Raw genomic sequence first — 12050 nt, 5'->3', positions numbered from 1 at the left:
GGCCGGGGAGCCCCTGCTCAGAAATAAAGGCTCACCCTGAAACAAGGGGCGCGGGACTCTTGTGGCCCCTCTGCAAACACCGCCCGCAGACCCGCGGGAGGGGTCCCCGGGCCCTGCTAGGCCCTACACCGGGCCCACCACCAACCCCCTCAGGACCGCTCCGTGCCGTGCCCCGCGGCACTTCCAAGCGGGCCCCGCCGCAGGGCAGGCTGCGGAGCTCAGAAAGCGGCCGCAACCCCCGCCCTGCCCGGGTAGGCTCGGCTCCCCCCGGGCCAGGGGCTGGGCTCCCCGCCGGGCGAGGCAGAGCCGGCCACCTCCCCTCCTCCTTCTCCTCCTCCTCCTCGCTTTCCTCCTCCTCCCCCTCCTCCTCGCCTTCCTACTTCTGCACCGGCCGCGCTCCGGCTCCGCCGCTGCCCCTCAGCCGCCGCGGGTGCCGCACCGCCGCCTCCCTCCCCGTCCTCCTTCCCTCCCTCCCCCCGCCCCCGCCGGTCCCCCTCCGCCCCGGCCCCGGCGCCGCCGCTTCCACAAGATGGCGGGGACCGTGGCCGAGCGGGACGCGCTGGTGAGTGCCGCTGTGCCCCTCCGCGGGGCTCCGGGACGGGGCTGGGGGGGGATCGGGAAGGACCGGGTAGGGCAGCGCAGGGCCCCCTCGGTGGGCACCGGCGGGGCGGCGGCAGCGGGAAGGGCTCCGCATGTCCCTGGCTCAGCGCTCTCCTTTTTACCTGCAGAAAATAGAGGACGGGCATTTAAACAACTCGCTGGGATCCCCGGTGCAAGCTGATGTGTACTTCCCTCGCCTGGTAAAGCACCTTTATTTGGGGGGTTATATGGGATTTTGTGTGGGTTTGAACCCCTTTACTCCCACCCCCCGGCCGCTGCTGCTGCAGAGTTGACCCTTCCCGCTGTCCTTTCCAGATCGTCCCCTTCTGTGGGCACATCAAAGGAGGAATGAGGCCGGGAAAGAAGATCTTAGTTATGGGCATAGTGGATCTCAACCCCGAGAGGTAACACCCGAGCAGGGCTGCTGGGCCCGGGGAGGGGACGAGGCGGGGGGGAGCCCACACGCAGGCACACAAATACAGACACATACACACGGATCCCTCCTTTCTGGAAAGGGATTATTTTTATCATTTTAAATATAGCTTGCTGATTTCTCCTTTGACCCATAGAGGGGGCATTTCTTTAAGGGATCCCGTTTCCTTACGTTTCACTTGGGAGTGAAGGAGCATATAGAGCATATATAAGTGCATATATACACACATGTATGCACAGCACACATGCACACACATATATGTATGCTATAACCATGTTCTTGTCCCTGCTGAGCTTTTGGAGTACTCCCTGAATGAGCAGCCGCCCCATCCTGTGCCGCTATCCTGGTTTTAATAAGCTGAGAAATGAGACTGGCGGCATTTCGGGCTTCTTTCCTTGCTTCTGGCTGAATGAGAGCTGATCTGTTTGTGTTGCAGCTTTGGCATCAGTCTGACTTGTGGGGAGTCGGAAGATCCTCCTGCAGATGTAGCCATTGAACTGAAAGCTGTGTTTACAGACAGGCAGTTTGTCAGAAACTCTTGTGTAGCCGGAGAATGGGGAGAGGAGCAATCGTCTATTCCTTACTTTCCTTTTATACCGGACCAGCCTTTTAGGGTGAGTACAGGATGACAGCGGCATGCACCGTATCTGATAAAGTGCAATTTGATCAGTCTTGCAGCAGAACCTGACTTGCCTCTGGTGAAATCACAGTGTAGCTCACACCTGTGGTTGAGACACCAGTCGCAGGGTTGTTTGTATCCACCAGAAGCTATGTGGAGGTCCTGGTGCTGCGTGCCGCTGCAGGCGGTTCATATGGGGCTATGAACACCTCACCAGGGTGCTATGACAAGTCGCGGGTTGTAATTGTTTGTGATGGAGTGCACTTCCTCAGCTTAGTTTTATAGCTGTAAATTAAGAAGTCCCTCTATATTATTAATGCATTACAAGTTATTAGTGGAGAATGTAAATACTCTCTGAGAGTGCTGTATGTTTTGATGGTTCTCTTAATGGACAGCGTTTGCAGTTTAGTGCGGCTAGTAAGGAGCTTGTTCATCCTTTGTCTCCAGGGGCGTTGCACTGAGGTTAACCGTAGCCCTTCGTGTTAGCAGATTAAACAGCTAAGCAATAGTGGTATTCTTTTCTGAACCCTGGGATTAAATCTCCTGTCAAATTTAAGCCTGTAGCCACTTGAAAACAGTGTACATGGAAATGCTGTGGTGCTGTGGATGGACTGGGTTGACCTAGAAGCAAATTCCCATCTGTAGTGTTTATGGTTTCTTGAAGAAGTCTTTGCAAATCAGGACTAACAAAGTATGCAGCTGCAGAGGGCCGCTTCTCTCTCAGCGGCTTCACTACACTGAGAAGAAAGGCTGCGTGTCTTCTGCATGTGGCTGACCCAGAAAAACCCTCTTCCTCCTCCCCACCCCTCTTGCAAAACCTCACTGGCCCCTCTGCCAAATGCCAGTGCTCTGACAAGCTGCCAAACCCTTTTAATCCTTCTTGCCCCCAGGATAATCTCCCCCAGCCCCAAAAGCTAACCATCTCCCCAAGATGAGAGGGTGCTTATGACTGGTTTTGCCGCAAATTGGTTGCGCTCTACTAGCTTCTACAAACTCTCCCATTAGAACTGGCAACACCCTTTGGTGCATGTGGGAAGTACACTTGAAAGAGCTTGGAGGTTTGGTCCTGGCTCTGGCTGAGAGGGTTATCGTACCCTGCTGCAGTAGGTGGTGGCTGGGCCCTCAGACAAAGCAGACAAATTACCCAGAGCATGGGTTTTGGGTGTCCCCAAAACTAGTGACAGCTGACATTGGAGGACAGCAATACTGCACTTTGCCATGAGATACTATGGCAAGGGAGTTGTTCTTTTTTATTTCCGCCTTTTTTCCCAACTGCATAAATAGAATTTAGGCTCCCAATTGACTTTGTACCTTTGATGGTTTCCCTCTCTGTGAATAAATGAGACTAAGTGTTCTTGCCAATTACTTCTGATCTAGTCCAATTATCGTTCTGGCGTGGCCCAGGGTGATCTGGAAAAACGGATCAGAAGCAATGTTGAGGCTAACCATATCTTTTACATAACAAGGCCTAAGGCGGGATGTGCCTGCTGCAGTGACACAGGAGACGGGTGTTTCTCTGCTACATGGTGTGCTGCCGGGTCCCCAGGAGTTTAAGCTCTCCTGCACCGTCTGCTGCCTTTTCCCCTAGTGCAATGTGCCCTAAGTCAGTCGGCCTTTGGCTCAGACAGTTTGTCACTGGCCCTGTTCTCATTTTTATACGCTATAATAGCATCAGAGTCAAGTGCCTGGAAGCAGCACTTCACTCCAGGCTACTGGCCTCTTGAAATGACCCAGGACTTACACGTGGTTTCGCTGCAGATTTTCTTCTTAACCTCTCTGGACCTGGAGGTCTCCAAGGGCCTGTAGGAGAAGTGCACGTTCTGCGCGCTCATATCCCTGCTTCCTGCTGGGGCACCTTCAGCAAAGCTTAACTACAGGGCACCCTCTCAAGCCACCCCTAACATCAGGAATCTCCCAACCTGTCCAAGCTTGTCCAGCTCCAGGCGTTGTTGCTTTTCCAGAGCATTTCTGCAGGGCTTTAGGGAGGAGGGATGAGCTGTGTCCCTCCCTGATCCTTTTTGTGTCTCATGCGAACTGTCTAGTTGAATTCAAGCCATCCATCATCACTGCAGCTCCAATATGGTCTGTTCCAACAGGGAGTCCTGGGCTGACTGCAGCCACAATAGTGAAGGCTTTTTAGTTTCACAGCAGCTCTGTGAGTATGTGTTGGAGGGGAGGGCAAAGCTACCCCATTCTCGTGTTCACTCCCTTCTGGTAAATTAACATAAACGTGGAAAGCATTGCAGAGGGAACTGCCCCCTCATTCCACAGCAAAAAAAAACATTCTCTAGCAAGGAATGCAAGATTTGTGTTACAGATGCAGTTTCTTCCCCCTGTAATAAGCAGTTTGAGTTTCTGGCATTATTCTAAGAGGCAAAACCTCCCTGATGCCAGTGGGGCTGGGTTCCATTTAGATTAGACATTAAGAAGAAATTCTTCACAATGAGATGCTGAGGCCCTGGCACTGGTTGCCCAGAGAAGCTGTGGCTGCCCCATCCCTGGCAGTGTTCAAGGCCAGGTTGGACGGGGCTTGAAGCAACCTGCTCTAGTGGAAGGTGTCCCTGCCTGTGGTGGGGGCTTGGAACTGGATGAGATTTAAGGTTCCTTCCCACACAAACCATTCTATGATTCTGATCTCCTTGTGAAGTACGAGCAGATCTATCATAGTGTAACTGGTGTCACAGAGACAAACTGGTCTCAGCCCTGGCAGTTACATGGCACATAGTTAGCAAAAGGCGTAACTGCACCAGCACTGCTTAAAGGCTAACAGAGAGCCCTTTGTATTCTGTGAAATAGCTTCCCAGTTACACTGTGAACAACGTGCTTCATCATTTTATTTTTCACAGGTTGAGATACTTTGCGAGCATCCCCGTTTTAGAATATTTGTGGATGGACATCAGCTCTTTGATTTTTACCACCGTATTGAAACACTGTCAGCAATTGATACGATAAAGATAAATGGAGATCTTCAGCTTACGAAACTTGGCTGAGCTTGTGAGGACTGCAGATTCCAAACCGGCTCAGGTGCCATCATCCGTTTGGAGAAGTGACAGCCGGCTCTGGACACAGCTATGGTAGGAAGGCTGCCCCGTTCCTTTTCCGCATGCAGTTCTTCACTCCTGTGCCGATGAACCGGGCTGTTGTTTATCCTAATGAAGAACACTGTTGGTTAATAGACATTGAGCCGTTTTTCTTGGATCAAAATAGCCTACCTATACTGGATAATCAAATTGGAATGGATTCAGAAAGACTTGCACTCTTGTCTCAGATCTCACAGAAAGGCAATTTCTCAAGCGCAGCGCTAAAACCAGTTACTGAACAGCAGTGACAACAACAGAAAGTTTTTCTTTTGCAAATATTGTTTCTGCACTGAAGTGGAGTAGTGTAGCACAACATAGGGCCACGTGCTGACGTCCTTACCCAGGGCCTGAGCCTGGTTCCATGGAAATCAATGGCAAAACTCCCACTCACTTTAACTGGGTACAATCAAACTGTCTAGTCCTTAGTCAAGCACAATTCCCACTGATTTCTATGGGATTTTTGCACATGCCTGGGCGTCAGCTCTTCTGCTGGTCTAAACCAGCATCACCTCCATGGCTTGCATGGAGTTTTGCTGATGGCTGCCAGCAGCAGACTTGTCCCAAGGACTGTGCAAAAATGGAATGAGGGTATGAGGACACTGCCTGTGTATTTTAGTCAGGGTATTTGCATAGAATGTAGAACGTTACGAGTTTTTGCACAACGTATTGTTAATACAGTTTTTAAAGCTTATCTGTAGTTTATTTATTTATACTCATTGTATGTATTATTAGTAAAAATGAACAACCTTACTGATGGTTAAGAATCAAGCAAAAGTGTAAACATTTTGAATGTATAAAATGTCTTTTAGGTTCTTTGGGTAAACTTTACATATCATTCTTGAAAAATCCTGTTTCCTGTCGAGCATTTAGTTACATTTTAATGGAGCCCTCTAGGCCCTGGGAAAACGTGGGCATGGTAGTTGGTGGGGGTGGGGGGAACTTTTTGCATATTCACTCAAAACTGCTTTTCAGGGGTTACTAACTTTGCTGCACAGGATAGGTTTGGGTTCAAGTCAATCCTTTGAAAAACCAGCAAATTTGAAGTTGGAACCGTGCTTGTGTAACCTGAGAAAAAGTTCAGTTTGGCAGCCTCTTAGTTGAGGAAGAGAATGAGCCTCTTTCCAAGGGAGATGGGAGATTTTCTGCACTTGTTTGAGAACATATTTGGCCTTTGATATGACAATTAAAACTTGTCTAGACAGCCAAGTTATTAATGCTTGAAAATCAGCTACTGCACATGAATAATAACTTTTCAAGTAGCTTTTTAAATAGTAGGTATAGCTGTATAAACGCAGTCATTGCGCTACACTATAAATGAACACAGCCACTTTTCTTGACTTCTTTAGGACTAAATACACTTTTTTCCTTGGCTGCTCACAACAGACTGTCACTGGTCTTTCTGAGTAGTTATAATCATGATAGAAACGTATATTTAGACAATTTTGAAAACATGTAATATAGGGACTTTCTAAGACACAGAATACAAAAACATCCTTTGTAGGACTGTATTTAAAGAAAAAAAGAGAGAGAGAAGAATCTCACAAAGAGAATTATGTTAAACCTGCAATAAAGCTGTGGTTTAAAGCAACTAGAACTGGAATACCCAAAGTTAAGGGTAGCATGCCAGTTGCAAAGCCTCATTTTGCGCTAATATGGCCTGCAGTTAAGAAGCCTTAGACTGCAAGCTGAAATTCCAACTGTGGCTCTAGTCCAAAGCCTGTTGAGGTCAATCAGAGTCCTCCGAGCACAGAAGCCTGATTCTTATTTCATGCAAGTGCAAATCTCTTTGCAAAGCCAGGGGGGTGTTGTTGCTGCTGCAGCTAAGAATCAGGCTGCTGCCTATAAAATACAAGTTAAAAATCAAATTTTAGCCTTAACATTGACATTCCCTGACTTTTCCTTCCTTTTTCCAAATTGAAAACCTGTTGTTTTCCAGATGATCTTTTTATCTGATGTGTGGCTTTTAAGTTGTACATCAGATCCTATTTGTACTCCAGATTGAATAAGAAACGTTCCTGTCTTGCTCTGTTTTTACTCTTTTACATGATACGTGATGACTGCGTCATTTTTCCATTGTATAAAGAATGCTGACAGTGTTTCGGTACAAGATATATTCTTAAAAATTATGATTATGATGATAATAAAAATCCAAGGGAAAGGTGCTTCTACACAAGGTGTTTGGATTTGTCTCCAGCTTGGAAATGCTCTATGGTTCCAAAGCAGGTGCAGGCAGAAGATGAATTCTGTTTGGAGAGATATTTAACACCCTCCCTGCATAGCGTTCACTCCAACTACAGATGTAAAGCCAGGTTTGCTGATGTAGTGCCATCGCCTGGGGCTGTCCTGCTAGTCCAGTGGGCCTGAAGTAGGAGGCTGGGGAAGAGTAAGTAGCACCATGACCCTTCAGGAGCACAAAACCGAACAGGATCTGTCTCTCTGACAGCACACCAGTAGAGATATCCCCTCCATGCCTTTACTGTACCCCAGAAAACGCAATTAATTTGGCTGACTTCAGTTTTCAGCTACTTGGGATTCCTCATAGGTAAGCGCAGCCCTCAGACTTTTGCTGTCCTTGCATGGGCTTGGCACAGCACAGTGCCTTCACCAGGGATGCCGAGATGAACTCAACGCACCACTGTTAGAGGTGTCTCTGTCAGGAGCAAGGGTTCAGGGATACTGCCTTGCCTCTGTTCCCACTCTCTGTGTTGGGCACTCCCATTTGTTCCTTCTCCAGTAGATTTCTGTCTAGGGAAAATGCTTTTTGAACCAGATTCTGGTTTTGCCTTTGCATAACTCTGCCACCCGCAGCACCCACCACCTGATTCTGCCCCATTGTGGTTTCTGAGCCAGGCTTCCAGGCAAGAAGAGGTTGTGGTTTGGCTGAGAGCTCAGGAAAGGGCAGAAAGTCACAGTTAAAGCTTCCATGTCTATTTATCTGTCTAACACCAGTATGGAAGCCTTTTCACATTTCTTTTGGGTAGTACCAGGCTATGGCAAGTGAAAGAAGGATAATGTCTGTGTAACCAAAGGCTGTTCCCTGCATGCTTGACTTATATTAGCTGATTCTGTTCAGAAGCAACTGCTGAACACTTCCATGTGCAATGTAAGCCAGACGAAACTGAGGCCTGTTTCTGTTCAGTTGGACCTTGAGCCAAATCCAAATGTTAATTCTTCCCTGTGAGGGTGCTGAGGCACTGGCACAGGGTGCCCAGAGAAGCTGTGGCTGCCCCATCCCTGGCAGTGCTTAAGGCCAGGCTGGAAGTGGTTTGGAACAACCTGGTCTAGTGGAAGGTGTCCCTGCCTGTGGCAGCAGATTGGAACTGGATGAGATTTAAGGTCCCTTCCAACCCAAACCAGTCTGGGATTCAATGATCTTATGTTTAAGATGGGAGACTGTGCTGCAAAATTTATGTCTGATTTTTTTTGTGTCCACAGTTCAGGAATTATTCAGATATTGTGGCTATAAACCCTACTAGACCTGAAATAAGACCATTTCCAAATTGGGCCAGATTTGCAGTATGTTTTTCAGCCGGGACAAGTAGTCTGTGAGCTTCTTGTAAGCTGCAGTTCTTCAGGACTAAGTGAGTGTGTGAACCAACTTCTGAAATCTTATGGTAGAATTTATTAGCTGTATATCTCCATGGTTTCCTTGGAATGAGGAAAACTCATTCTGAAATGAAAAAAGCCTTGAACGGCTAAAATCCATGTGGAGTGGAATCACTCAACTCAGCAAAGCTTTATTTTTTCCAAAGAGGAAAAAGCAACAACCAAAAAAACCTGACCAAATTCTTGAGCTGTGTTTGGAATGGACTGTGATAAAGCTGATTTAATAAAAAAAAGGGGGGAGGGAGGTTATTGCCTACTCAGAAAGAGCCTTGAAATACTTCAGTGTCATGTGAGGTAGCCTGTGTCTAAACATACTTCACAGAAACACTTTTTCACAGGCAAGTTGTTAAAAATGTTACAAAATACCAACAATTAGAAATGGTTGCCCCACCTTGAAAGAACATTTTGTGCTAAATATTCATATGTTGTCTATGTGAACTTGCACTAACATACATTATATTCTTCCTCCCCTCCTTGACTAGCTTGAGAAGAAATAGGCGTAATATTGCTAAACCGGTTGAATGTGACATCTGCTTGAGGCATAGCATCTTTCTCAAGGGCTGTTTTGAGTAAACAGCCTGAAAACCAAAGGGAGAGCCTGATTCACCATTCTGCTGTGCCAGCTTTCCGCCCCTGTCACTCTCCTGCTGTGAGGCTGAGACTGAAGCCCTGAGATTTTAATGTGAGGGAGCAGCACTGAGATGTTTATCTTCTGGGATTTAGAAGTATTCACAGTGGAGGAAACAAGAACAGAGTAGCCATGGCACTCCCAAGCTTGGTAGTAGCATGATGTGCTGTAGTCCTAAGGGAGTATGAGCTCAGAGGGAGGTAGTGGGCATTTCAGAGCCAGCCAAGAACACAGGCTGTGGAGCTGCATGACAGTTTCTCAGGGATGGGCATTTGCCACCTTCTGCAACCCACAAGAGGACACACAGCAAAAACCAGTGTTGCTTACGAGTTTGGAAGGCATGAATGAGTTCATGTTCCTACTCGCCTTCTTTAAAAGAGGTTCTTTAAAAGTCATAGGAAAAATTAGGAGCAGCCATGCTCCTAAGGTATTTTTTTCCCCACAGCATATCTGATGTGGGGCTCATCTGGCTTCCCATCTACGAGGAGTGCTCCCCACAGAAACCTACAGCTCTGCTTTCTGCACTGAGGCTGCTTACAGTGACCTTTCCCTGCAGGTAACTGCAGAACCACAGTTGGTGGCATCTCTAAGCAACCTCCCAGCATCCCTGGAACTGATATGAGTCTGAGGAACGAGAGTCAGGCTGAGGGCAACACTAAATGCTCAGTGTGATAAGCACAGATGTGAGGAAGAAAAGCTACACCAGCCTAGGCACAGTGAGTGACCTGGCGAGATTTTCTGCAATCGTGGGAATTGTTCTGATTTTCTCACGTGGATCAGAAAGCTTAGAGGAAAAAGTCACTGTGCCGTGAGTGGTGTGTGGGGTTAGAACCAAAGCCAACCCAAACGGGGAGAAAAAATGAGCTGCAGACGCTTTATCTGGCTTTGATACACCCTCCCAGCTCCTCCCAGCAATCACTGCTGTTATGAACATACACAATTACTACAACAAGGAGATTCAGCAGCATGTGCAAGATCAAAATAATAAACTCCTGCTTTGCCACAGGTCCTCCCTAGCTTCTGTTGCACGGCCTCTCCATCTGTCTGTCAACAAATAACTACATCCTGCTGCTTTTAAAATCCATGGCAAAAATCCCATTGACTTTCCTGGAAATAGGTCCTTAAGAAAAGGGTTATTTCGAGCTTTCCATCTCCAGTTATTTTCAGCTGGGGCATACTCTAAAACTGAGATTATTTTTAAGTATGAACAGAGGACTATTTCTGTCTGCATTATCCATTTGATAGAGTCAACAGAAAGCACAGCAGTTTCGCAGTTAGCTGGTGAAATGTCTTATATTCATCACCTTCTGATTTTAAAAAGTGGGGATGTGCACAAAATGACTGGGCAATAACAGTAGTATGTATCACTCACCACAGATCTATTCTGACGTGTTGTGCCAATTTCATAATGAAATTTTAATAACAATAAACTGTGAAATCTTCACCAGGTTGTTCTGTCTTTTATCTGAATTATTAATGTTCGTTACACACCCTCTTGACTGCTTTAACTTCTGCCTTCTTTTATCTCCTGACTGTTTCTCAGATGTAGCTCTTTCCCTCATAAAACCGTAGTGTGAAACTTCAGAATGAGATGTGGAGCTTTGGTAGCAGCTTGTGTAAAACTCCTTTACAGTTTAAATGCACTACCCAGATCAAATATCATTAGAGGAAAGAATAGCTTGCTTACTCATGCACGACTCCCGCTGACATCACTGGGCAGTGTAAGCCTCCGGAGTTAACAGGCACGACTCAGACCTTACGGCCAGGCCACGAGACACAGATTGCTGATGGCTTTTGCAGAGGATAAACCAGCCTGTCAGCAGTGCAACTCACACACGCGCTTCACTTCACTCTGCTGAATTCATGGGTGAGGGCTACACGGTGTAAAACCACCGGATCAGCTCCAGAGACATGTTACTATGAGATCCAGTGTTTTAATTGTTGGCCTGACCCTAACTAAAGTTCACATTGACCTAAGTGCAAGAGGAAACTTTAAGGTCTCAGCTCCTTTCAATTAAAGCTATTGGAAAAATTCTGCATGTCCCAAATGGGAAAGGACTGTGCCCTACATCCAGTTGTGGCTGTGAAAAATGAGTGAGGTTTCTGTGGGAAACCTCAAAATGCAAACAGCACTGAAGCAGCAGGTGAACAGAATTTGAATGCAGCTAGTTCTGTGGGTTTGCTCCTGATAAAATCACTATGAATCAGATGCTCCCCCCCAAGTTCAGCCTAGCTCTAACCCATAAGCATGGATCTGTGGCCATCCCTGCTCAAAACAACCTGAAATTGGCTCTTTGTTTACTATACATGACCCTGAAAGGGGGTATCTTAAAACATCTAGAGATTCTGAGCTAAAACACTGCATTAGGTGACCTAAATGCAAACCAGAAATGGCTGTGAATGGTATAAAGGCAGCATCTAGTCCCCACCAGGCACCAGAACATAACAGCAATAAGTGCCTGCAGGGGATTTTCAAAAAGGGGAATGTATACATTGGATTTCACCAGTTGTATTGGCTGTCCTGCTTTTGGCTGGGATGGAGTTAATTTTCTTCCTAGTAGCTGATGCAGTGCAGTGTTTTGGCTTCAGTCTGAGAACAATGCAATGCTGATAAAACACCAGTGTTTAAGTTGTTGCTCAGTAGCACTTACCCTGATCAAAGACTTTTCAGTCTCATGCTCTGCCAATGAGGAGGGGCACAAGAAGCCAGCAGGAAGCAGAGACAGGACACCTGACCCAAACTAGCCAAGGGCGTATTCCATACCACAGACATCATGCCCAGTATATAAACTGGGGGGAGTCACCCAGAAGGGGCTGATTGCTGCTTGGGTCAGGCTGGGTATCAGTCAGAGGGTGGTGAGCAATTGTATTGTGCATCACTGCTGTTTGTTAGTTTAGGGGGTTTCTTCCTGCTTAGCTTTTTCTCTCTCTTCTTGTTATTTCCCTTTTCATTATTATTAGTATTATACTGTACTTTATGTAATTATTAAACTGTTCTTATATTAACTATATTATGAGCTTAACTCTTTTCCCCCAATTCTCCTCTCCACCTCACTAGAAGAGGGGGGAGCAAGCAGCTGCATG

At 46.9% G+C, this 12050-nt stretch overlaps 1 protein-coding gene across 1 annotated transcript; it reads left to right on the top strand.

Moving 5' to 3' along the window:
* The first annotated feature begins 337 nt into the window (after nucleotides 1-337).
* On the top strand, nucleotides 338-10410 carry LGALSL (galectin like). The gene is made up of 5 exons (XM_062611775.1): nucleotides 338-562; nucleotides 729-800; nucleotides 916-1004; nucleotides 1470-1647; nucleotides 4499-10410. Exons 1-5 carry the CDS (start codon nucleotides 530-532, stop codon nucleotides 4640-4642), a joined length of 516 nt encoding a protein of 171 aa, XP_062467759.1. The 5' UTR covers nucleotides 338-529; the 3' UTR covers nucleotides 4643-10410.
* Nucleotides 10411-12050: the final 1640 nt, after the last annotated feature.

The sequence above is a fragment of the Pezoporus occidentalis genome, unplaced genomic scaffold, assembly GCF_034315485.1.
Source record: "Pezoporus occidentalis ecotype Australia unplaced genomic scaffold, CSIRO_AGI_Poc_V1 ctg10, whole genome shotgun sequence".
Classification (NCBI taxonomy): domain Eukaryota; kingdom Metazoa; phylum Chordata; class Aves; order Psittaciformes; family Psittacidae; genus Pezoporus; species Pezoporus occidentalis.
The sequence above is the reverse complement of the archived record's forward strand: the minus strand, read 5'-3'. Positions and strand labels throughout refer to the sequence as shown.